At 43.6% G+C, this 27,802-nt stretch overlaps 1 protein-coding gene across 2 annotated transcripts in view; it reads right to left on the bottom strand.

Moving 5' to 3' along the window:
- Positions 1-26,441, bottom strand: part of Zmpste24 (zinc metallopeptidase STE24) — a 34,736-nt gene extending 8,295 nt beyond the window's left edge. Inside the window, exons 1-7 of one of the 2 annotated variants that reach the window (XM_032898929.1) lie at positions 26,003-26,441; positions 23,796-23,942; positions 16,842-16,928; positions 11,868-11,984; positions 11,382-11,534; positions 9,642-9,783; positions 4,291-4,475 (exon numbers count right to left, since the gene is read on the bottom strand). In XM_032898929.1, coding sequence (XP_032754820.1) covers positions 4,291-4,475; positions 9,642-9,783; positions 11,382-11,534; positions 11,868-11,984; positions 16,842-16,928; positions 23,796-23,942; positions 26,003-26,125 — 954 coding nt within the window. In that variant the 5' untranslated portion in view covers positions 26,126-26,441. The remainder of the gene's footprint in view (positions 1-4,290; positions 4,476-9,641; positions 9,784-11,381; positions 11,535-11,867; positions 11,985-16,841; positions 16,929-23,795; positions 23,943-26,002) is intronic. The other variant, XM_032898937.1, reaches the window with a different exon arrangement.
- Between the last annotated feature and the right edge of the window lie 1,361 nt (positions 26,442-27,802).

Raw genomic sequence — 27,802 nt, 5'->3', positions numbered from 1 at the left:
AAGGTCAGTACAGTGGACTGGAGAGATGGCTGCTCTTCTGGAGGACTGGGGTTTAGTTCCCAGCAGCCTCATGGTAGCTTAACTGTCTGCAATTCCAGTTCCAGAGGATCTGAGACCATCTTCTCTAGGCACCAGGCAGGCATGCATCTGTACACATATACGTATGTAGGCCAAACACCAATACACACAGAAGGGTCTTTGTTTTGTTGTTGTTGGTTTGTTTTGTTTTTAAATCAATGACAAATTATAATAAAAATCACCTAATACTTCAGAAAATGAGTCAGGGCAGGTGAGAGCAGAGATAACAAAGAGCAGCACGAGGTGCCATGAGGATTTGTAGAATGGATTTATCAGATTCAGAACACAAAATAAGCGTGTTGGACACAGGTAAGGAGACACTGACCTAAAGAACCCTCGCCAGCCAGGCAGTGCTAGTGCACAGCTTTAACTCAGCACTCAGAAGGCAGAGGCTTGGCACGACGGTGCTCACTTTTACCTGACACTGGGCAGTAGATGCAGAGAGGCAGAGGCATTTCTGTGAGCTAGAGGCCAGCCTGCTCTACATAGTGAGTTCTAGGGCTATATGTAGACATCCTATCTCACAACAACAACCACAACAACAACAACAACCACAACAACAACCACAACAACAACCACAACAACAACAACAAAAAACAACAAAAAAACAAAAAAAAACCCAACAAAACCAAAGACAAAAGACAAAAAAACAAAACAAAGAAAAAAAGGGCACTAATCATACACATGGTACACATTCATACATGTAGGCAAAATACACATAAACACACATACACATGCATGAAAAGATAAAATAAAACCAACCAACCAAACAACCAACCAAACAAACAAACAAAAACACACAGATGGCTTAGGAGTTAAAGTGCTTTCTGCTCTCCAGAGAACTCGGGGTTGGTTTCCAATCCACGTCAGGTGGCTCACGATCACCTCTAAGTCTGGCTGCAGAGGACCCAGACACTTTTCTCTGGACTATCACTTACCCACGCACATCACTCATACACATAAAAATGAATAAGCCCTTTAAAAATTCAAGGGCACTGGCCTGGAGGGATGGCTCAGTGTTAAAGACATTGGATACTCTTCCAAGGGACCTGGTTCAATTCCCAGCACTCACATGGCTGCTCACAATTGTCTGTAACTCCTGTTCCAGGGATCTGACACCCTTACACAGCACACATGCAGGCAAAACACCAGTGTCCATAAAATAACAATAGTCTTTAAAAATTCAAAGGCACTAACCCCTTTACCATACTGTTTAATCCTTGCACAGTAATTGTCTCAGCTAGGTATTCATAACAGGTAGAGGCACCTTACCAGATCATCCCTTTAAAATGAAATAAATGCTCAAATGACAACCATTATTTCCAGAACGTAAAGGAAAAAGCACAAGAAACTTCATGGGCATTTTAGCTTCAACTCAGAACTCTGAGAAGTGAGCATCTTGAAACCACCATTTCTCAAACACAAGATCCTGCACCGTTCTGATTCTGCTCCACACCTATCCAAGGCCATCTGGCACCATCTGGGGCGTATTTTGGTTGTAATATGTGAGTGCAAAAAAGAGGTGTCACTGGACTCAAGTGGAGATAGACCGTGGAGGCTGCCAACCATCACAACGGATACTATCCAGGCCATAATGCCGAGGCTGAGAACGCTGCCAGCCTTTCCAATGCCTGAAGGAACCAGAATTCAGACAGCTGAAGTCACTTGCCCAGAGCTATGCAGCTGGTGAGTGGATAGGGATCTGTACTCATCTCACGTGGGACCAAACACAATCCCACATGTAAATACTAGGGTTTTTTCTTTTTCTCTGAAGATTATCATTATTTCTTGCTACCCCCTTATCCATTTATTCTTATATTTTAAGTTTTACTAGTCAGTATTAGCTGACTTCATCCAGCAATGTTTTTAGACTCTCAGGTCCAATTTAAGAAAAGTTTTCTCGGGGTTGGGTAGGGTGGCACAGATCTTCAATACCAGCACTTTAAAGGCAGAGAGAGGTGGATCTCTGAATTTGAGGCCAGCCTCATCTATATAGTGAGTTTCTGGGCACCCAGGGCTATGTATAGAAAGTCTGTCTTAAAAACAAACAAATGGGGGTTGGGGATCTAGCTCAGTGGTAGAGCGCTTGCCTAGCAAGCGCAAGGCCCTGGGTTCAGTCCCCAGCTCTGAAAAAAAAGAAACAAAAAAAAAAAAAAAAAAAAAAAAAAACCAAACAAATGAAAACACAGGAAAGTTTTCTTGGGCTGGTAAGACAGCTCTATGGGTAAAGGTCTTTGCCAACAAGTCTGGAGACCGGAGTCTAATCCCTGGAACTCAAAAAAGGTGCAAGTAGAGAATGGGTGCCACAGAACTGATCTCTGATCTCTAGAAATGTGCTGTGGTGTGTACATATGCACTCATACATGCATCCACACAGGTGTGCATATAGACACAAAATAAAAAAAAGAAATGCCTTCTCTTATACTCTCATTATCTTGTATCAGAGTGAAGGATGTTTGTCTGACCATTCCCCCTTTACATTGTAAGTTTATAAAGATTAGACTTCTTGGGTTGGAGAGATGGCTCAGCGGTTGAGAGCACTGACTGCTCTTCCAGAGGTCCTGAGTTCAATTCCCAGCAACCACATGCTGGCTCACAACCATCTGTAATGGGATCCGATGCCCTCTTCTGGTGTGTCTGAAGAGAGTGACAGTGTACTCACATACATAAAGTAAATAAATAAATCTAAAAAATATTAGCCTTCTCTTCTAACCCCAGTACTCTCCTGAGTGCTGGGATTAGCAGTGTGAGCCATCGTGACTTGTGCCTTGCAAGCCAGGCAAGCACCTCACCAACAGGGCCACATGCCCACCCTTACTTCTGTGTACTTTTGATAGCCCCGGTACTTTCTTTGTAGCCCACCTCGAATCACTTGTCTCTGCTTCCTGGGTACAGGGATTAAATTAAAGGCATGCACCATCTTCCCCTAACTACTTTTGTACTTTTAATGCCAAGCAAAGCAGTTCAGTAGAAAGCGTGTATTTCCTAAGTGTTAAAAACAAATAAAACTGATCCAATTACATAATGTACCCAAGGATCCTCATTGACTGAATGACAGGACCGGGTCTCAACTCTGTCCACTGCCAAAGTAAAGCCAGCAAAGCCTATTAACTGGTACGTCTCAGTTACACTAAAAACTAATGTTCACCTCCTTATTTTGTCTGCAGAAATTCTTTGATCATAAACATAAAAGGAATATGGGCCAATGAGATGGTTCATCGGGTAAAGGTCAGGGGTAACAGGCCCCCAGACCGGAACACAACTGACTCCATAAAACTCAGCACATGGACAGCACCCCTTGCCAAAAATTGAAAACAAAGCCCACAGTTTCGGGAAGTCTCTAAATGTACCAGCATTGCTCTTTTGCTTCTATAGTTCCACTGCTGACTAACTGTTCTTGCTAACTGAAGCATGTCAACTGAGGTGTGGTTTTTGTGCTTAAAAGTTCAGTCTAAGAAAGGCTCCCTTGGGGCTATGGTGATTACACTGAGTAGTTGCTGGCTGCTAACAAAGACTTCTATTGGCTTAAACCTGTGTCTGAGTAGTCTTCCCTGGTGGGTACCCCACAGCTGTCACCAGTCCTGACTAGCTGAGTATATTCCTCAGGATCGACAGCAGTAGGAGAGAACCAACTCCTCCAAGTTGTACTTTTTTTTTTTTTTTTTTTTTTTGGTTCTTTTTTTTTGGAGCTGGGGACCCAACCCAGGGCCTTGCGCCCCTAGGCACCAAGTTGTCCTTCTGATTTCCATTTTACCATGACATACACACACACACACACACACACACACACACACACACACACACACACACACACACGGGTATACACACACACACGAGTACACACACGAGTATACACACACACACACATGAGTACACACACATGAGTACACACACACATGAGCACACACACAGGAGTACACACACACACACACACACATACACACATGAGAACACACAAAAAGCTATTACATAATATTTTTAAAAATAAGATCTTTCAGTTTTAATATGTACATCTTAGGAAAACTTGTAAGGTCATTAGCATGTGGTAATGGTCATCATTTCTCACAAGTAGCAGAGCTTTAAGAGTTGTAGCTTTGTACTTGGTGGTCTCTGTGAAGTCTACTTACAGCATGGACACTCGTAGTATTATGATCTATCAAAGAAACTATGAGTAAACACTAAGTCAAAGGCTCTGAGGAAGAAGGAACTCACTTTCACTTTAGCCTTTACTTCTTCACTGTCCCCTTCACCTTCATTGCGGGGCTCCAGGCCAGGTTCCTCCTGGTTGTCTTTGTTTGGTACAGAGTACTCTTCTAGTAGAGTGTCAAACAAAACTATTCTCTTGTTCTTGAAGAAGCCATAAAAGTAAGCATTGCTGTGGGAGGAGCGCTTAGATCCTATGGAAAACAGTCCAAAGCAGGGAACAGGGTTAAAACACCAGGGGTCCTCTGGAACTAGTGGGAAGGCCATTAGCATTGAAAAGACTGTATTAATATAAATCTTTAGCACCAGAGGGGTGGCTGTCACCTGCTCCACTTATGCTCCCTGGTGTGTAAAATAAGCCAAAATATCCAACAGTGTGAAATGATTAAACCATGGCAAAGCTATTCTTCACTATACTTTGGTGAGATTTTCTCTTGCTAAATCCCCTGGGTACATATATAAATATATATATATTTTTCTGACTACTTAATCAGAAATATATAAAAAATATGTATTATATATAAAAATATATATATTTATATACATACCCATGCGATTTAGCAAGAGAAAATCTCACCAAAGTATAGTGAAGAATACAAAATGCCACACATACATAAGGTTATCATATTATTAAAAGATGTGCATGTAGACAGACAGGCATAAACCCAGGTCTATGAGAAAAATACCAAAGTAAGGAGATGTGGTTCATGAGGACCCAGAAGTATGAACTTTGTCTCTGTTCCCAGTTTTCTTTTTAAAAAAAGAAGACACCGGGGCTTGGGGAGATGGCTCAGCGGTTGAGAGCACTGACTGCTTTTCAAGAGGTCCTGAGTTCAACTCCCAGCAACCACATGGTGGCTCACAACCATCTGTAATGGGATCGGATGTCCTCTTCTAGTGTGTCTGAAGACAGCTACAGTGTACTCACATAATTCAATAAATAAGTAAATAAATATTAAAAGAGACTATTGAATGGGGGGGGGGAAAGAAGACACCTATTATCAGAAAGAGCTGTTAAGACCAGAAGACAACATGCCTAAACTTTCGAGAGAAGCTGAGAGCTCCTGAACTGTGGTCGATATTACTTTCTATTTTATGTGCTTCTCCAATGCCCAAATGTCCTTCATTGCACAGTGTGAGAATTACAGCAGCCACACGGTGACTCAACCAACTCCAACTCCAGTTCCAATGGATCCAGGGATCCATGCCCGCTTCTGACCTCCGAGAGCATCCAGCACACATGTGGTACACAAACATCTACTTGAACAAAGCATTCATATACATAAAATAAAAATAAATAAATCTAAAAAATAAAACAACCCATAAAAATCTTTTTTTTTAAGATTTATTTATTATATATAAGTACACTGTAGCTGTCTTCAGACACACCAGAAGAAGGAATCAGATCCCATTACAGATGATTATGAGCCACCATGTGGTTGCTGGGATTTGAACTCAGGACCTCTGGAAGAGCAGTCGGTGCTCTTAACCACTGAGCCATCTCTCCAGCCCCATAAAAATCTTTTAAAAGAAAACAAACTCACAAGTTGTGATTCCCTCTTTCACCCAACAAGGCCACCTTAGTTCCTCCTAATCTTCAGACAGACCTTGGTCTGCTTGGACTTCTCCTTCCTGTTCCTGAATTGTGAGCATATGGACAAAGCTTCAAAATCCCCATCTAAGATCTCTGGACTCCCTCTTTAAGCAATCTCCGTTAGGACCTCTCTTAGGCAATATGGATATGCCTGCTTCTCCATGCAGTCAGAGCTGTGAACACGAACAAGCCCAGCTCACACTCAGTTGTAAGCTAACACTCAGAGTGTCGATAGGGACTCCATATGCTCTGTTGCTGTCCTGCAGTCCCTTCCCACAGACCTAGGAAGCAGTCCCGTATGTGATGCAAAGTCAGTTATGGTATGAGGGGTTTCCAACAATGTGCAGCTATAGGAGAAGCCCTGGGATAGAGCTCAACTTCTTTGTATTTTATAGGGAATTTAAAAATTTAATTAATGTGTGGGTGTATGCGTGTGTGTTGGGGGAGGGGAGGTTAGAGCCCTTGGAGATGCAGATACAGGTGTTTGTGGGACTTCCTATCCACTAGGGAGCTGCTCAGATCAAAACTCGACTCCTCATGATTTCAAGGCAAGCACTCTTAACTGCTGATCCAACTCTCCAGGCTAGAATATTTATTGTTGTGTGTTTGTATACATGCGCCATGGCTCATGTGGAGATCAGAGGACAACCTGCAGGAATTGATTCTCTCTTCCTACCACATAGTTCTTGGTTAGGCGCAGTCCTCAGACGTGGTGGTGGCAAGTGCCTCTATTCACTGGACCACCCCCCACCCATTATTTGTTGTTTTATAAGAGTTAGACGTCTTCATGAATGTGTATGAGTGTGTGCATACACATGTGTGAGTGCCTGTAGAGGCCAAAAGAAGGCAAAGGATCCTTGGGGGACCAGAGTTACAGGTGGTTGTGAGCCACCCAGTGTGGATGCTGGGAACCAAACTCTGGGCCTCTGGAAGAGCAGCAAATGTCCTTAGCTGCTGAGCCCTCTCTCCAAGCCCCTAGATGCTTATGTCTTTGTGCCTCGTCTCCTGTTCAGTACTGAATCTCCTTTCAGAGCTCAGTTAGGTCTTATGAGACTACTTCTCATTTGGGAAATTAAAAGCCAGGTATTTGCTTCCTCAGGAACTCCTGGCAATTAGCCCCATGCTCCAGCTTAAGTTGCTGAGATGTAGCCCTGGGAATTCTGAATAGTCAGAGTCACACAAAGAGGCAAAGCAGTCAAGAATTCATTCTGCAACTGCCAGTGGCAGGGATGCTAGGGATGTTTACTAAAAACAACACAAAACAGACACCTCCTCCCAAAACAAACAAAATAAAATACTTACTTAAATTACTTTTCGATTTAGTTATTTGTATGTGCGTGCACCATGTGTGTGTCTGGTGCCTACAAAGCCAGAAGAGGGTGACAGATTCCCCAAAGCTAGAGCTGTAGTTGTTAGTCACCACATGGATGTTGGGAATTGGATTTAGGTCCTTTGAAAGAGCAACAAATGCTTTTAACCACTAAATCATCTCTCTAGCTCTGACTAGTTTTTAAAAATGTATTTGTATGTTTGTGTGTATAGGTGCATATATGAACACCCATGTATATGTGTACATGTGAAGGCCACAGAACAATCAAGGTGCTATCCTCAAAATGCCATCCGCTTCCTTTGAGATAGAGCTTCTTATTAGCCGGAGCTCATCAACTAAGCTAGCTTGGTTGGCCAGTGTGCCCCAAGGGTCTCTGGGAATACCACTGGGCGCTACTACACAGGCATCTCTACATGGATTCTGGAGATTAAACTCAGGCCCTTAAGTGGGAAGGGCAGCCGTTTATCAATGAGGTGAAGTGTATAAGCCATGAATACAGGATTCTGCAGTGGCAACAATATAACCTTCCATCCATACTGGCTCTACCCTACGATTCTGACCTCATAGCTACCCATCTAAAAGTCCATTTCCTAAGGTTGGTAAAGAGCTTTCTGGAGATTTTCTAGTTATCAATAAGAAATTCCTCTGCTTCAATCGCTAGCTCTCGCAGAGCTCTGACTAAGATGGGTGTTTACAGTTAACTGTGTCGATACAAACAGACATGAGAACTCTTAGTTCCTTATGAATCCACTCTTCTTCCAACTCTGTTCCCTCTCAACAGCCTGCCATTTATGTCTGTCTGTCCACATCAAATCCAGGCTGCTAGTTATCCTTAATGTCTCTTCCTCATGTCCCTATATGTAATCTATTAGCAAATGGCATCAACGCTGTTTCTCTTCATCAACTATTGCTCAAGTCTAAAACAAAACAAATAAAACAAACCACCACCACCACAGCCCCACCCCATCTAACCTGCACGACCCAAACAGCCTCCTAGATGCTCGCACTGCTCCCATTCTTGCCTTGCCCTAAAATGCATTCTCCAGGACAGTCTCCTGGCTGTGTGTGGTGGCTCATTTCTGTAATTCCAGCACGATGGAAGCAGAGGGAGTAAAGTCAAGAGTTCGCGGTCAGCCTCAATTGTAGAGTAATTCTGAGGTCAGCTTTGGCTACTTGTGACTGCCTCGAGCATCAACAAAACCCAGCTCTTGCCCCTAACTTACAGAGGCCTGACGGACTGCTATATTCTTGGAGCTGCTCATTCTGGTGACAGTCATCTTTGCTACCACTTCTCACTAGCGGCAGCTTAGTTTGTAGTAGGCACCAGCAAACTACGGCTTCCAATGAAACCAAAGGTGCTGCTTGCTCGCATGTTCTTGCTGGAACACAGCCAGGCTCACATGCTTATGCCCTGTCTGTGGCTGCTTCTGCCATAAAGAACTGAACATCTGAAGGAGACAGTGTGGGCCACAGAGCTCTGAACAGTGAACAGGCTGCTTTTTACAGAGAACCACCATTCAGAGGAAGCACTGTGGAGGGGTAAAGGGAAGAAGTGATTTGTTTAAGATCCCATAGGTAGTAAACTGCTGAGACAGAATCTTTTCTATTTATTCTAAACAGAAATTCTGACGTATACCCAATTGTGATTCTCTTAATTTGGCAGGCTTCCATGAAACATAAATGGTCTTATGAAAACTAATAGGGGATGAGATAGGGGCTTATGGACGGGAAACCAGGAAAGGAAATAACACCTGAAATGTAAAAAAATATATCCAATAAAAAATAAATAAATAAAAAAGAAAGAAAACTAATCGGTGGCTTAACTCTCCAAGGCAAACAGAAAAAGTCTGATAATGTGAGGTGTCTGAGGACTCCACAGGTTAGAGTCCTCCGGGACACGGATGTTCTGCTAGGGGAACAAAACCAGGAACACTGGTTTTGTTTTACAGTCTTTAAACTAGTGCTTATAGCCAACCACTCAAGAGTCCAATTCAATTACCCAAAGGAGCCAGGCAGACAGGAGGGTGAGTTTTGGTCTACTACACAGCCCAGGATGAGATGGTAAAATGGCTTTGACCAAAGATTAAGAACAGTACTGAATGGTTAACCAAACAGTTGTAAACAAAAACTGGATTTGGCATCAGGCTACTGGTTTCTATACTAAGAAATGTCATAAGTTCCTATAAATCTTTTTTCTTTATTTTTATTTCATTTGTAAATCTACATCACAGGCAATTGGAAGCCAACTTGGCCCCTCCAGAAGAACACCCATGGGTCTGAACTGCTGAGCCATCTCTCCAGTGCAGATTCTATAAATCTGAAAAGCCAACCGTAAAATCGTATCCTGGTTTTTAGTAACAAACTTTAAACAATAAAGACTGACTGATTTAAGAGCAGAGCACTTAGGTCACGCTTGTCACCTCCAGGTAGCCTTACCTTCAACGACATACACCTTAGTCAGGGGGAAGTCAATACTCTTTGCCATCACTTCGATTTCCTGCTTAAGTTTCCCCTCCGGTAGAGGTGTGAACTTGTCAAACAAAGGGGCAATATAATCGGCATAAATCGTGACAAGAACCTGAGAAATAAGTAACAGGAAAACTGCTCATTAATAAGGATTTAATTATATAATTATGATCATCCAACAAAAACCTGGGACATTATCTGTTTAGTAAATTAAATCAAAATTCTAGTGTGATAACAGAGCAAGCAAGTCAACTGAATTCTAGAAGATAATGCTACTAACAGTGACTACGCATGCCGGGCCTAATCAGTACCCTTTCTTGGGGATTGCTGGCACTACAAGCCAATCATAGCACACACACTTGTTCATGCTGGTTGAAATGGCACTTCTGGAGTACTTTCTTGGTCTTTGCTCTTAATTACAGGTATTTAAAGACAAGTAGCTCATTTTCTGATCTTGATCCCACCAGTGAGAGATAAAGCAACACCACACAAGTCAGACGGACATAACCCCCACCCCCAGTGGAGCTGAAGAACTGACAGATGGCACTTTCTATGGTCTGTGAACATAGTGCTTGACTGTATGATTGTCTGTGAGAGAAGGCAGTTAAGAATATGAGAAACAGAGAAGGAAAAGGATGTAAGGAAGGAAAATGCCAGTGAGAGGAGGAAGGGGGGAGGGAAGAGAAAGGGGAAAGAAAAGAAACAAGGGAAGAGTGGCAAGCAGATAAAAGGAGAAAGCAGAACAGAGAAGGGGCAGAGAAGAAGCACGGTGGCGGATGCCTGTATCGGCACTCAGCTGAGGCAGAGGATTGCCAGGAATTTGAGGTCAGCTTAGGCTCCATAGTAGCTTTGTAGTTGGACCGAACTGAAGAGCAGGATGTTTCTTAAGAAAAAAAAAAATTAACAAATTAAATAAAGGAGGAAAGGGATACAGATACAGAGAAAGGGAACAGAAAGGGAGGACAGGAGAAAGCAGGGTAAGAAAAGCATTTGCTTTTTAAAAACAGGGTCTCTAACCCTGAATGCCCTCCATATAAAGATGAGGATGGTTTTGAACTTCTGATCCTCCTGTCTTCACCTCCCAAGAGCACTACCATACCTGCGTAATGAAGTACTGGGGACTGAGCTAAGACCTTGTGCGTGCTAGACAAGCACTCTATCAACAGACCTACATCCTTAGCGCTATGCTTTCATTTCTTATCTCTCATAAATCTACTAATTCAAAACATTAAGGCTTTTTAGGCACTGGGAGTGGGAGGAAACATCAATCAAAAAAGCCATCCATTTCGGTTAAACTTACAAGTATAGTATCAGTTGCCTAGCAGCCAGATCACTGAAAGTGACTAGCAACTAGCTTCTGGCAAGCATTAAGAGTCAGGATAAAGAGAAGAAAACCCATGGTCAGTCAGTTCTCCTATTTTATATCCCAAAGCTGGAACTGAGAGGAAGATGTTTATGGGCAGGTGGCTGCACTGACACCTTCTCTTAGGAACCACTTACACGGTGACGAAGACTAAATCCTAGTAATGTCAAGGAGCCTTTGCAAAAGAAAGTGAAATCATCAGAGACTACGAGGCCATGGGTTTGAAAGGGAGTAGGAGAATGGGGAGACCTGGAGGAGAGGGAGGGGGAAGAATGCACATACAGTGCTAATATATGAAAGTCTAAATGAATAAAGTGAACAAGAAAGAAAACAAAGGATTTACTTACCAGAGAAACAACTAATGTGAACAGCCAGGCATAGATAAAAAAGTAGTCACCTCCGATTTTAATAATGTAAAGCAGAAGGGAAGACACAGGCAATAAAATACACTGAGTCACAATAAATTTTTTGATTGCATCTTTCATAAAAAACTCCAAAGTCTGAAAAAGAAAATATTACCACTATTAACTGAGCAACACGTTTAAGAGCAGCTTTAAGGGCTTTTAAAACACTTAAAGAACACAACGTAGGCAGCCTCGGTCAATAAGCAAAAGTCTTGCATTTCATAGTTCAGAACAGAATGTAACTACTATTAGCGGGCAAGCGGTAAGGGTTTCTTTCTATCAGGACCTTAAACTAAGTTCTTTACCACATCTATGGTTTGTCCTCAGTTGAGTCATCCTGTAAGATGGCAGACCTTATCTAAAATCCTGCTGGCATGGGACTAAAGCACAGAAAACCTTCATACTACACACCCTGGTATTCTGTTATACCTGGTGATTGAAGCCATGCTTTTCTTCTATCACGAAAGTATTGTACAGACTCCATGGCAAGCCAGTCAGTGCACTGAAGAGTGTAGCCAACAGCAGGAACACCAACGACTGAATGATCTAAGCACACACAAGAAACAAAGGGAACCATCAGGTGAACTGAAGCACAAACCAGCAAGTACACACTGAATGCTTGTTCTGACCCGAGCAGTGAGCTTGACTCTGTGGGGAACAGGCTGTAGCAGCAGCAAGCAGTCTGCCCTTGGAAAAATTAGAAGAAGAGGCATGACTTGAAAGCTACCTTTAAGTCATAGGGACAGATGGTTGGTAGGATTCAGAAAATAGAGAAAGCAACATATGCTAGATGGATTCAAGGAAGACTTATTCTTGAGTTTCTTGTGTATTGTTAAGGCAGGGTCTCACCATGTACCTCTGGCTGGCTTGAAACTCACCTATGAAGACCAGAGCTACATGGTGAGACCGTGCCTCTGCCTTCTCGATGTTAGGATAAAGGCATGTGACATCATGCCTAGTTGAATTCAAGAAACATTGAATGAGTTGGTACAACTTCAAGGCCACTGAGATGGGGAAGAGAAATGACATTTAAACGTGTTTGTTTGTTTGTTGTTCAAGACAGGGTTTTCTATGTGCTGCCTTGGCTGTCCTGGAAATCATTTTGTAGACCAGGTTGGCCTTGAACTCTCAGAGGTCTGCCTGCCTCTGCCTCCCTCTGCTAGGATTAAAGGTGTGCACCACTATGCTTCTGGAGAAATAGCACTTAAAAGAAGGAGAAATTTCAAGTGTTTTGTAAAAGTACAGAGGGAAGAAAGAGGACCTAAAAGGCATGTATGAGCTAGAACCTGGGAAAAGAACAGAGTTGAGAAAACCATTCCGGCTGAGAAAGGCAGTGTGGCAGGAAGCTCACTCCTGAAGAAACCTGCCGAGTATTAGACAGCCACAGCTCTCCTTGGTCAGTAAGCCAACCCAAAGGGAGACATCCCAGGATCCGGGGGATGAGAAAAAACATTGCTTCAAGAAGGTGGCAAGATCCAGGCTGTGTCTCTCTGTCAGTGCCCAAGGTTCCCAGGACACACAGCATTATGAGTCCTGCACTCAGACCAACCATCTCTGCATAACATGGAGGACCCTGGAGGACTCTAACAAAGAGGTCCATACTTGCTGAGAAAGAGCAGGCTTTATCTTGCTGCTCAAGACTAGGGCACTAGTTGTGAGTCCTCCCTGGACGTCTGGGATGACGGAAGTCCTGCCCGAGAGCATGCTGCCTACACACAGAGCAGCTCCAACTCCGACTCTCCACTCCTTCTACTGCTTTTTGTTCCTTTCCTTTTTTTTTTGGAGACAGGGTCTAACTATGTACCTGGATTCACAATCCTCCTGCCTCAGCCTACCTACTGCTGGGATAAAGGGTATAAACTCACATGCTATACACTATTATGCATGGCTTAATTTTTAAATAAAGTATTTTAATTACACAAGATGTTTCTGTGCATTGTTGAATTTTCTTATGGTCAATTTCTCATGAGGGAAACCCACTTTCGGTGTTTTGACATGATTCGGATTTTAAAAACATAAATGCAGAACACATGCACGAGTATAGTATGCACAAAGACACATACCAGGGCCAGGCATGATGGCGCATGCCTTTACTTCCAGCATTTAGGAGGCAGGGGCAGTGGATCTGCGAAGTTAAGGCCACAGCAATGTGTGAATTTGGTCTACACAGCAAGTTCCAAGGCAGCCAGGGTTACACGGTGAGACCTGTTCGAAAGAATAAAGATACACATGTCTGTATACAAGAATTAGGTCAATATAAATGTCCATCTCCAGGACAGCAGTAATATCATCTACGTACTTGGACTCAGTTACTGTTGCTTCAAAACCTGACTTTTTCACTGAATAAGATAGATGAAAAAAAAAATTTTTTTTTTTTTTTTTTGGTTCTTTTTTTCGGAGCTGGGGACCGAACCCAGGGCCTTGCGCTTCCTAGGTAAGCACTCTACCACTGAGCTAAATCCCCAGCCCCAAAAATTTTTTTTTAAATTAGGAGGCAGAGGCAGGTGGATCTCTGTGAGTTCCAGGCCAGCCTGGTCTACAGAGAGTTTCAGGATAGCCAGGGATACCCAAAGAAACCCTGTCTAGAGAACTTCCCACATACAAAAAAGTAAGAAGCTATTTTATGTGTTTGGGTGTTTCGCCTGTATGTACGTACGCATACTATGTGTGTCGGTGTCTGAAGAGGCTAGGAAAGGTGTTGGATCCCTGGAGTTTCGTTGTTTGCTCCCGTGTGGGTGCTGGAAATCTGAGTGGGTGGAGACTAGGTGTACTTCTGTAGACCAGACTAGCCTAGAACTCATAAATCTCCAGCTACAGAACCTGGCATTGTAAAGTAAGTCTAATAAACAATCTTAAAAAATGTGGTTGTCTTGATCTTTAAAAGTTTTGGTCAATACCTAAAACTCCATTACAAATCAGTAGAAGAAAATAATAAAACAAATTTGTTTTAACACCTTGTTATTTTAAAACACAGGACAGGGGCTGGGGAGATGGCTCAGTGGTTAAGAGCACTGGCTGCTCTTCTAGAGGGTCGGGGTTCAATTCCCAGTATCCACACAGCAGCTCACAACCATCTGTAATTCCAGTTTCAGGGGATCTGATATGACACCCTCACACAGGTACATATGCAGGGAAAACCTAACAAATCATTTAAAAAATAAAACACTGAGGAACATTCAGGACTAATCGCTCTCTCTTTTAATTTCTCCTTGCAATGATTTGAAGGGAATTTAAACAATGCTCAGCTTCTCCTCATGCATCGTTGCATGGACAGTTCTCTCTGGAGAGATGTCACACAGCTCAAGTTAGAGCATCTTTTAATGTTTTATCCTTTGAACTTCAATGTGAAATATCCCTAAAGGTCCTTCTGTGTGTGTGAGCTTTCTAGTGTCACTAGTTCTGGGATATCTCCATCCTTTTATCACATCCAATGCTTTCATTGGAGACGACCAAGTCGTGGTCATACAGTCCTGTTGCTGTATGTCCCTAGTGGCTGACAGGAGCAGCACTGGCACTCCGTGGCCAGTAGGCTGGGTCTGAGCCTCACTTTCTGTCACCATTTCCCACTTCTTTGCTGTACTTTCACTTTTGCTAGCCAACTCTGCCTTCAATCATTCCAGTTCCCTTCCATCTAGATCTGTGTCTGTCTGTCTGGTTGTCCATCTGTCTCTCTCGCACACATTCATCCTCTCTCTCCTTGTTGTTGTCCAGTATTGTCTTGAACACATGGGCTCAGGCAATTCCCCAGCCCCAGTCTCCCATATAACTACCACTTACATCCTGATCAGTACACTGGCCAGCTAACAGGAAGTCTATCCACATAACACACTCAGGTAATGGAAAGTTGAGCCAGTGTTGGGGGCTGGTGTTAACACCACACCGTGGTGACTTACATATGTAAATACCAGAACTACACAAAGTGAGGACTCCAATATCAGCAGCCATCAAAGAGCCAGGGCCTTGCTGAATAAACCAATAGGAAAACAACCCTAAGTTATTATTAAATGCAAAATTCACACCTCAGAACATTACATAAAGTATCTCAATTAGCCACAGACCCCCCAGCTCAGGAGCTAATGGTAGCTGATGGGTGCTGAAAGTCCCTTTTCTTTGTCAGGGCTGGAGGGGAGAGCAGCCATTAGCTGCCTATGCTCCAGCAGATGTCCCTACACGCATGTGCACATGGGCTGCACTGACATACTCAGTGGGAGATGTGCTTCTTCCTGGCACATGCGGAAGCTGTGCTTACAACAAAGTGTAAGTATTGTTCTGAGCCTGCAGGTGACACAGACGAGGAGACGCCCGCCACCAAGTCTAACTAGCTGAGTTCAAGCCCTAGAGCCCATATGGTGGAAGGGGGACTCCTACAAGTTGTCCTGTAACCTTGACACACACACACACACACACACACACACACACACACACACACACACACACACACACACACACACACAGTCTTGCTGTTTTAGAAAACAGTGTATGAAAAGGTACAGGTTGAACACAGTTAAAGCCAAGAGCAACCCAACCACACAGGAGGCCCATGATTTCCAAGAAAGAATCAGGAAGGAGGTAAAATGACTTGGTAGCTTCCAGGAGAAAGTCAGGAAGACGGCTGCAGCACGCATTGCAGATGGAGAATTCACCTAACACTGTGCCCTGAAGATATACTTTCTGTCTTAATTCAAAGTGTCTGTTTGATGTGCATGCCGCAAAAGTATCTGCTAAGTTCCTAAAACAGGGGCTCCTACCATTGCACAGGGTTGTTCCTAACACGCAGCAGTGCAATCCAGACTACATTTCCCTTCTATGTGTGGATAAGATCGAATGACTGTTTCCCCATGTAATGTGAATAGAAGAGCGTAACTCTAGCATTGCAGAAGTTAAAAAGAGGGCATGATCGTCCCAGTGTCACTAGATGATGAACATGTAAAATGAAAAAAAAAATAATAACCTTACTCCCTGCCTCAGCACATGGGACAGTCACTGCTAACTAAAACACTCGCATTAGCTATCATGTGATTGGGAAGTGAACTGTAAAAACTAAAAGGTCCCCTCAGGCTCACGTCTGAATGTCGGTACTGTTTGTGGGACTGTTTGGTAAGATCAGGAGCTGTGAACTTTCTGTGTCACTGCCTCTTCTCCTGGGTCAGAGGTGAGCTCTCAGCTACTGCCCCAGCATCGCGCCTGCCTGCTGCCACGTTCCCTAACATGATGGTCATTGAGTTTTGTCACGGCAGTAGAAGAGTAACCAAAATGTATTATGGTTTATGCTAATCCATGCTCAGACAAGGAGTGAGGAGACCAAGAGGCAAACCTACTAATGGTAGGAGCCAAAAAGGCAACTTCAGTGTAAAGCTTACCAAGCAAAATAGACTGAACGATCCAGGGGAAGGAGTCACATACCTCATATTCTGGTCCGAAGCCAGCAGAACTACAGAACCGTCCAGAAAGTCTCCAGAGGTAAGGGATTCCTCCAAAGAGCAGAATAAACTGTAAAACAAAGCAGATCATGGTCTCATTCAAACAATCTTAGCAACTATCCTATGAAAGAGTGTGTTACAGATGCTAATGGAGGAGTTGGTGGAGGGACTGAAGGAGCTGAAGGGGTTTGCAACAACAGTATCAACCAACCAGACCCCCCAGAGCTCCCAGGGACTAAACCACCAACCAAAGAGTACACAGGGATGGACCTATGGCTCTAGCTGCATATGTAGCAGAGGATGGCCTTATCTGGCATCAATGGGAGGGGAGGCCCTTGGTCCTCTGGAGGCTCAATGCCCCAGTGTAAGGGGATGCTAGGGGGTTGAGGCAGGAATGGGTAGGTGGGTGGGGAGCACCCCTCAGAATCAGGGGAGGAGGGATGAATAGGGGTTTGCAGAGGGAAAACTGGGAAAGGGGATAACATATGAAATGTAAATAAATAAAATATCCAATTTTTAAAAAAGAGTACGTTATAAGGAAAAACTAAGTAAATTACAGGAAGGGGGGCATGACTCATTCAGAATAAAATATACATTCAGAAGAATACAAACCATTGAGACACTAAGTTTACACCACTGAGATATTTTTGCCTAAACACCGTATATGGGTAAACTGTATAGTACGTAAATTACGTTCCAAAAAACCTGTTTAAAAGGCAAACCGAGGGGGCTGGGGATTTAGCTCAGTGGTAGAGCACTTGCCTAGGAAGTGCAAGGTCCTGGGTTCGGTCCCCAGCTCCGGAAAAAAAAGAACCAAAAAAAAAAAAAAAAGGCAAACCAAGGAGTCTCACGTGTGGAAATAGAAAGAAAAAAATCAATATAGGTCCAGAGAGAAAGCTGAGGGTCAAGACATTTGCCTGCTAAGCCTTTCGGAACCATGTAAAGGATGAGAAGAGACCTGACTTCCAAGAGTGGTTCTGATCTCCACATGCACAGAGGCACACGTGCATGCCTCTCCACACACACACACACACACACACACACACACACACACACACACACACACACACACACCACCACCACCACCACCACCACCACCACCACCACCAACAACAACAACAAATTAATTAATTTTTAAAAAGATTTAAAAATCATTCTTTTAGTGGAAAATAAAACAGTAGTCCCTAGAGACTGAAGAGGATAGATAGGAGAAATCAATCTAGAAGTGTGTTAAATAATGGATATCAAAACAGTCAGTCAGTCGGGTTTAATGCAGGCATCTGTAACAAATCTGTACTTTAGTGTACAACAATTTATGAAGTATTTTAAGAGAACCATAGGTCTGAGGGTTTCTGGCATAAAAATATTTAAGGAAATGGAAATTCTAATTACCCTGGTCTGATTGTCATACATGGTATACATTTTCTAAGTTACACTATACTCATAAATGTGCATAAATATTACGTGCCTATTAAAACTAAAAACCAGTAATGAGGATAGGCAAAATTAACTAAGGAGTACAAGTCATATACAGAACAGACTCTGGTCTTTGTATAGTTGAATTTGAAAACAAGTAGAAGAGAGGTTTTCAATGTTTGTATCACACACACACATACACACCTATTTTTATGGTAATATGCTCATTATCCTGATATGATCATTATTATTACAATGTATCAAAAACACCAATGAACCCTAGAAATAGGAATCATATATGTTAATCATAATGGCTTAAAAAAGTAAGTAAAAACATGCCAAGAGACCAAAATGAAAACTTATTAACCACCTGAGATTACAAGGGTTAAATGGCTTGTTCCAAATCTCACAGGTAATGAACAACAGACAGAATTTGAACCAGGCAATATGGCTTTATAAGTTGCTTTTCCAAGAAAGGAAAGTGTCCTTTTCAGTCAGGAAAAGTATTAGCTTGCTCTGTTTGTTTGAGATGCCATCTAATTATTTGCCCAGGCAGTATGTGAACTCATGGTTTTAAATGACCTTCTTGCCTCCTACATATGGGAGTATGGTATGCACAAACCATGCCTGGTTAAAATATTGTTACTATTGATATGGAAGTGGTGAGTCATGTCTATTCACCAGGCTGTGACACAGAATAAGAGACTGAATCCTAAGGCAGGAGCAGGAATCAGGGCTTCAGGAGTAGGCCCTTACCGTTCTTTGCCTTGGGCAAATACATAAACAGACATTCACTAAGTCACATTCTAAGAACATTAGAGACCATGAAGTAGCTCAAATCATGAAAACAATGTATGTTTGCAGCCTGTAATCCCATCTACCCAGGAGGCTGACAAAAGATTGCATGTGCTGCACAGTGAGTTCAAGCCAGCCCAAGAAACAGTGAGACCTTTCTGCAGTGTTGGAGAAACAGCAACTGGCTGCTAGACAGACATCTTAGTAGTGGAGTGATTGCTTAGCACGCTGGGAGGCCCTGAGTTCCATCCCCAGTTGTAAGGAAGCAAGGAAGGAGAGTCAGTCATTCATTCAGTCATTCAGTCATTCAGTCAACTCTGGGGCTAGGGATGTGGCTTACTGGTGGAGTTTGCATGTATGAAGCCCTGGATTCAGTCACTGGCACCACTTTAAAGAAACTCCAATGACTGCCATAGGTACTACTAAAAATGAGGCTGCAGAGATCACTTTGTCAAGAACCAATGTAGTTTTCTCCAAATAGGAAGTCAGGAACTCAAGATCAACCATCCTCCTTGGTTAGAAGCTCATAGCTATGAATTCAAACATGGCTCCTCCTGGACAGGATTTATTTTGTTTGTTTATGTATTTATTTTCGTTGGAGATTGAATACAGGGCCTTGGATCTCTAGCTCTAAGCTGTATCTACAATCCAGTCTGAAGGGCTTGGAAACAATCATATTTTATGGATTTATATCCCTCCATTTTTACATATGTATTGATGAAATACAGAGATCTACTTTTAAGTCTGCATATGAAGGATAGCAGACTGTCTCATTCACAACTTGCTTTTTTAACTACTTTTTCTGTTTGTCATGAGACAGGGTCTTACTATGCAGCTATACTGTCTTAGAACTTGCTTTGTAGACCAGGCTGACCTCAAACTCACAAGGATCCACCTGCTTCTGCCTCTCAAGTGCTAGGATTAAAGGTGTGCACCACAACATCTGGCTTAAACTCTACTCATAAAGCTCTTTCCATGGTGACCTCGAGCCTTACTTGGCATTGCCAGCTGCTCTCTACATGGTTCTTGTCACATTACACTTCCGGTACACTTCATTAGAGGTTTTCTCCAACTTAGACACATTTTATACTACTCATCTTTTACATTTTTGTTGTTTTTTGAAATAGGGTCTTATGCAGCCAAAACTGGCTTAGTACTCACTATGTAGCCTTGGCTGATCTTGAACTCAGAATGATCCCCCTCCACCAGTCTCCAGAGCTGTGATTATAGATGTGCATCCCCACACCTAGTTATCATTTGGAGTTTTATGAGCTGCACTGGTTTGCACAGGTCTCAAGTATGGCTTCTGAACAGAACCAGAGCAGCAGCACCGGAGCCTACGTCAGGAGTACACATTTTCTGGCCACAGCGCAAAGGCTGCAAGCCAGGACCCAACAGCCTGCAGGTGAATCTGGCACTCGCTTACAGGTGATTGTTTAAATAATCTAACTGAACTCTAGGTGCAAGCACGTCTACTTTGCTACAGTTAGCTCCACTGTGGCCATAAGGAACTCTGCTCTGGCACTAGTACCTGGCACATGCTACAGTTGTTGAACTAACTGACCTAGGATGGCATTATTTTCATCTTCTTCCCAATACTAACAAATGCTCCAGAATTAAGGACTTATACTTGTCTCAAACAGACGGAGACTGAACAAGATACCAGAGTCAACCTCTGACCTCTACCCATGCTCACGCACCCATGCAAATGCACTACAAACCTTAGAGACACCACCTGAGCTTTGCTACTCCGCCCTTTTCCATTCCCAACCATACCAATTCTTGACGATGTTCTGCTATAGTATTGATGTACTGCCCAGGTCTCCATCTCAGACCCAAGTGATCCTCCTGCCTCAACTCTTAAATAGTTAGGATTACCAGGCACAGTGCCATACTGTTAGCCATTCCATTTCTTGGAAGAGTTTTAATGGACACCTGTGAGATATCAGGTAAAGTTGCTTTCAGAGAGTCTGGATATTTTTCTCCCTGTTTGTCATTTTTATGACAATTAGTTATACAAGGCCTGCTTAGTTTTTCTTAGAGGCAAAGAAACAAGGCAAAATGGTGTGTGTGTGTGTGTGTGTGTGTGTGTGTGTGTGTGTGTGTGTGTGTGTGTGAGAGAGAGAGAGAGAGGGGGGGGTAAGGGGGGGTTGGGGATTTAGCTCAGCGGTAGAGCGCTTGCCTAGTGAGAACAAGGCCCTGGGTTGGATCCCCCAGCTCCAAAAAAAAAAAAAAAAAAAAAAAGAAAAGAAAAGAGAGAGAGAGTAAGTTAATGTCTGTAGGAGGAACCTAGCCAAGCAGGGCCCAGCTGTAAGGCTGGTGTGTGCACTGCTCATGTTTCCTCCCCAAGCCAACCTAGAATCTGACGGCCTGGCTGGAGACAACTGATGCTGGTGCTGGATCAGGCAAGGGCGGGAGCAAATTCGAAGGAGACATCCATCCCTAGGGGCATGAGAGTCAAGGCCTTGGAACTGGAAACCTTCTGGACTGAGGCAGCAGCAGTTCTCTCCTGAGAACATGTGGGAGTCTGATTTATGGATGAGGGTTTTGTTTCTGGCCTGGAAACTCAAGGTGAAATGGGGGAGAGTTCCCTCCTCCTCCCACCCAGGCTCTTTGTTCCAGTTCCTCTTGCCACTATTGCTAGTCTAAAATCTCCTTCCCAGGAGGAAGTTATCACCTTCCACAACAAACATTGTTAGGAACAGGCAAGCAAGTATAAACTTATCCATAACTGCCCCTCCTCCGGCCCTCTCAGCCACATCGGACTCCTGGGCTGATGAGGAAGGGGAGCAGAGGGCCGAGGATGTGGCACCAGCAAAACCACCTCACCTTTCAAAGGCATCCGAATGCCTGGTGCTGGCTGCAAGCCCTGCCCCCACCCCCAGTCTCCATGATGTGCCAGGGATGTTATTACCCTGCCTCCCCAACACTTACAGCCTCTTGTGGTTGGGTTCCCACAACCCCCTGCTGCATAGCTACCTCCCTTGGCCCATAGGACCTGACTGGAGGCTTATCCTGTCAACCTTGGCCATGATTCAGCCAACCGCTCTTGGGTCTCTACACCCCTGGCTGACCTCACTTTAATCAGAAAGATGGCCAATGAAATGGGGCGTGCCTCTCTCTACTTAGAACAGTGGGCTATGCACTTACAAACCTATTATGATTGGTATGATCTCCTTAAAGTGGTCCTGAGCCATGACATGTTCCTAAATTGGCAGTAAGCCTATTAGGATCTGGCTGAGAGTCAGGCATGATTAAATCTTGAATATAATCTTAACATCACCCTAGGCATGCTGACTGGCCACAGGGCATACATTAACCCAGTTACTCAAGCTACTTACTATCTGCCAACATGCCTACTTCAACCAGGTGGCCGATCTGTCTTTCAAGGCCCTTAAAGCACGCAGTCCCAGAGATCTCTGACTACTTCATAACCTTGTACAACAATCTGGCATGTCCTTTATGGACTTTCTCACGAGGACTACTGAGGCAGTGGAGAGAAGGGTCCATCTGTGACCCGCCTGAGACATGCTTGTTAAACACTTGGCTTGGGAGGGTTTTAATGCCCTAACCAGCAATTTGGTTTGCTGCAGTTCATAATGATGACTTTCATAAATGGATGGTAGCCATAACCACCAAAGACCTTGACCCCAGGTCAGGCCCTGGAGTGGTCTTGACTACCTCTCTCGATGCCCTGTTGGGTGACAGGCAAAGATTCCTACATAAAAGTTCAGAATAGTCCCATACATGTCCTTACGAAGTCCCTTCAAGGAGCCCTTGAGAATAGGGCACATCGTGGTTCATTTCTCACATCAAATCCCAGCTACCAGGAAGGAATCCTGGCTAAGGACAATGAGATGACCGACTTAATGATGATGACTGGTGACCAGGAGCTCTTGGAACAGGCGAGAGCACTGCATCAACAATTTCGCCTTTCCTCACAAAACTTATATAAGCTCTTGCCAGATTATCCATGAAACAACGCAAACATCTTGCAAGATCTTATGCCACCTGCGCCCTGCTTTTGTCATTTGGGCCCCTCCATAGGGGAGATGTCAATCCCTGAGATGTCAACTCCCCAGTGCTATTTGGCAGATGGATGTGACTCACTATCCGTCTTTTGGTAATTTTAAATATGTACATGTTATCGTAGATACTTGCTGCTCCTCTGTATATGCTGTGGCCTTAATGGGAGAAAAAGCCTCACATGCCGTCAAGGCTGTGAAGTCTGCTAATCACCCAGAGAGGTGATTACAGCATGGCTAACAGGAATTTGAGAGGCCTCTCTTTAGGCTCCCTCCTCACACCCTGATATGCCCTCCAAGATGGCTGTCCTTTGAGAGCCGGTAGCCAATGATGGATAAGAACCTGCTTGGCAAGTCAACCTAAGACAGGCATGGTCAACTATACTGAAGGCCTCCCGAGGTAGGGTCAACAAGGCCAGAGCGAAGAACTCCGACTCTCACTAGGTTATCAAAAATAAAAACTAAAGGGTGGAAATGTAGAAGGAACCTAGCCAAGCAGGCCCCGCTGAAATGCTGGTGCACGCACACACCACTGATACGTCCTCTTCAATCCAACCTGGACTCTGCTGGCCCGGCTAGAGACCACTGACACTGGACTGTTAACGCATACCTGCAGGCCAGATGTGCAAAAAGGACAAAACCAAGCACTACAAAGTTTTAAACAATACGAGAATTGAGTCTCCAAAAAATAAATTACTCACAGTGCCTTCCACCTCTGAATAGAGTCCTGACCAGAAGCTGAATGTACTTTTATCCAGTTGATACAGTCGTGATTTCTCAAATGTGTCCGAATCCATGATCTGTTCTAACTCTGGTGGTACATGAGTCGTTGTTTTGTATATCCTTCTCTGAAATATTTTGAAGAAAAACACTTTAGTGAATATTTTTTGTTACACAGTAGTAATTTGCGGTCAAACACTAAACAGTCTGTAGCATTAATTTGTCATGTAAGCTTGTAGAATCTGTCACATACATATACGTCTTGCATTTAGTCAAGAACACTGACCACTGAAACAGTTGACACAGGAAATGAAAAGCAGACAAAAGCAATTCCAAGGCCAGCTGACTAGGTGGAATGGCCATCTGGCTTGCCAACACACTTTCAGTTTGCCTGTGTGAACCAAAGTTGTGACATCATGAGGGGGCCATTCTTCCTGATCATGAGGTATGTTTTACAATATAGAAAGTAATGCAAGAAAAGAGAGAAGTATGCTCACAACACACATTAAGTGCCTTTAATACTTTGTTATTTACATAATACATTTAATAATTTGTTAATGAATCATCATTAAACTTGGTCCTAAAGGTCAAATTAAGTAAGAGTTAGGAATTAACAGAAACATCAAATCTCTACAACAAATTTTCTCATTATGTCAAATTCTAAAGGGTAATTTCAGCCCCTAGAGAGCAGATACCAAAGGTATAGTAGACCTTCTACAATAGTTTTACAACAAATACTTTTCCTGTTGTATGTTAACACCAACAAAAAGCTGAAGGCATTAAAGAATAACCCTACAACAATGCAACAATGCCAGGCGGTCGAGGTGCACGGCTTTAATCCCAGCACTCAGGAGGCAGAGGGAGATGGATCTCTGTGAGTTCAAGGCCAGGCTGGTCTACAGTGAGTTTCAGGACAGCCAGGGCTACACAAAGAGAAACTGTCTTGGGAAAAAAAAATATGCAGTTCTGTTTATTAGTAAACTCTGTCAGACAAGTACTCAGTAACTCACCCTGCTGTTTTGATACTACATGTTTGCTTCAAGCAAGGGTACTTATGCAATTCTGAACTAAGGAAGCTTTGAGTACCTAGCTACAGTAATTTTTAACAGGTTGAACATACTAAAGACTGAGGTACACATAGCCTGATACTGACAGAATTTTTAAATTAAAACTTGCAGTCCAGAGAGTCATGAAGGGCTGCTAGGAAATGTGGTTCAGTGGAAAAGCACTTGCCTGGCAAAGAAAGTCATATACAGTGTAAATTAAAGGAAAACTGCAGAAGAAAAGGGCTGCAACGCTCAAGAAACAGATCCAGCAGTTAAAGGGGAAGTTTCTCAAGGACAACATAGACGATTGTTGTCCAAACTTAGGCCCCAAAATCCTAAGACGCTGTAGAGAAGGCATAGACCTGCTCAAGTTTGACGGAAGGGCTGTCCTTTCCTTTCATTAGACACCAACAGGCTTGGGACCCATTATAACGTTGCAGACAACCTGTTTTGTTGTTACACAGTCCATCTCACTTAAACGTTCACATTTCTAATTAAACTGTTAATTATGGCTATCTCCAGGGAACTGTTAGCTTTTCTACTGCACTATTTAACGTTTTAAACAAAAACAAAGGAGATATTTTAATGAAACACACACACACACACACACACACACACACACACACACACACACACACACACTCTCTTACTTTGGGGTCCCAAACATTTGCTGTTAGGATTTTCAAAAGGCGTGCAGAGCCTTAGAACGGTTGAAAAGTTTCTCCAGAAAAATGGTTTCCTAATCCTGAGGTTGAGCATGGTAACATCAATGTCATTAATCTAAAATTTTAGCACCTCCGCTTAGAAAGCTTATATCAACGACAGAAGGGGTCAAGCCCCGGCTCAAGGATTCTAAGATGCTGTAGAGCAAGCATGGACAGGCTCAAGTTTTGACGGAAGGGCAGCTCTTCCCTTCCAATAGACGCTAACAGGCTTGGGTCCCATTACAACGTTGCAAACAACTTCCAAAACCCACTCAAAGCCATAGTCACCATTGGGAAAAGTTAGGAAGCTCACTGGGGGTTACGGCGTATAGACTGGTGCTACAGCCCGGCAAAGATTAAGGGGCTTGAGTCGAGGCTCAGGCTGGCCTAAGGCTGTCCAGAGGCTGAGGTCAGCCCCCACCACAGCCCCATGCTTACCTGCCGCTGTGCTAGGAAGGTCTCCCAAAGATACACGGTCCAGGAAAAGAGCAACACCGCCCCGAAGATTCGCTTCTCCGCAGGGAAGTCCCACATACCGTCCACCGATGCCCACATCCCCATGGTCACCCAATCTGACCCGCTCCTTCGGCTAGCACCGGTGCCACACCGACACGCGTCCCTCAGAAAGTGCCAGTGGTGTCACCACGATACGGGTCCTTTCCGAAGGCTTCTTCAGACGCCCATCCCCTTAGCTTTGCCAGCAGTGTCACAAAGACACTCTTCCCCCTCCGGCTTCTCAAGGACCTATATATTCTGCTAGAATAAGACTTGCCCCACCTTTCCCATTTCCGGCCCGAAGACTGAGCGGCGGTGCACCTGAAACATCACTCCGGATTCTGCGCGCGGGACTCAAACTCAAAGGTTCCGGGACTTCTTCCTGGGTGACTGTGATCTCCGCCTCTCCCTTGCTTTGGCGGGTTACCAAGAGAGGGCAGTGGACCGCGGTGCTTAACCGCGGGTAAACCGGCTTATAGAAATATTTAGCGAGAACTGACAGGGTGGACCCCATTCCCACCTAGAAGTAGCTGGGAAGGATGAGAGAGACTCTAATACTTACCGTTTCTTCTATTAACCTTCTTCTAAAGATTAGATGTGCATCTCCGGGACAACTAGCCAAACGAGGCATTTGGGGTTGTTTGGCTTGTCTTGGAAAGTTCTGACTTCGGGAATATTAGAGGTGAAAATGACGCTAGTGAGTAGGATTTTCATTTACACATTTCATCTTATCCTCCCCATGTAAAGTCAGAGGAGGCATTTACCTGTGTGTCCTGGGACTGCATTTCTTTCTTTTTTTTTTTTTTTCTTATTCTTTTTTCAGAGCTGGGGACCAACCCAGGGCCTTGCGCTTGCTAGGCAAGTGCTCTACCACTGAGCTAAATCTCCAACCCTATGGGACTCCATTTCTAACCTCAAATAGGCAGGCTTGGTGGCCCCTGCCCTTAAACCAAACAAGACCTTATTTCAGACACCAACACACACACACACACACACACACACACACACACACACACACACACACACACATCACAGCTCAGTATCGGTTTTATCTTGAAATTCACACTGACTTTACTTGAAAAGTGAAGTCAGAATTTTTCTGACCAAAAAGTAAATATGATTTACTTAATAGTTTCTACAAAGTAATGTTGCCAATTTGTATAATAATTATTTATAGTGAATTTTGATAATCCTGTAGTTCCAACTAAAATATGTAGCTCCAATTTAAAATATGCTGAGATGATACTAAAGATGTTGAGATTAAGGTTTCGAATTTCTCGACTGTGACTAAATTCATCTGCATGAGTGTAATCAGTAGAAGTCACTTGACAAAGTGAATTACTTCAACATAATAGGATCCCAAATCCTTTGGCAACCGAATGTTCTTTGGGGATTTTTTTTGCTTTCAGCAAAATCAGTGGTGTACCTGATAGAACTGTCCGCTGAACGTTGAGTTTGGGCAAATGACATGAAAACAGGATCACAGGCAAGCAGAGTCGTATCTCTTAACAAGCACCATCTCCTTAGCCAGAGTGGTCTGAGTAGGGGAGGCTTCGTGCCTGTCCTCTGTTTGGATGTCTGGTACCCGCACCCATCCTGGAGTGGAGTCCTGTGGAAAAACACAAGCATATCCTAGCCCCTGTGTCAGCAAAGGGGCAGGTGATAGCCATCCTGACATTAGGGGATCTCTCCACTATACCAATGGAAGAGTAGTATTCCTGGGTAAGAAAGCCCAATGTGTAT

The sequence above is a fragment of the Rattus rattus genome, chromosome 1 (genome assembly GCF_011064425.1).
Source record: "Rattus rattus isolate New Zealand chromosome 1, Rrattus_CSIRO_v1, whole genome shotgun sequence".
Classification (NCBI taxonomy): Eukaryota; Metazoa; Chordata; class Mammalia; order Rodentia; family Muridae; genus Rattus; species Rattus rattus.
This window is presented reverse-complemented; position numbering and strand designations above follow the sequence as displayed.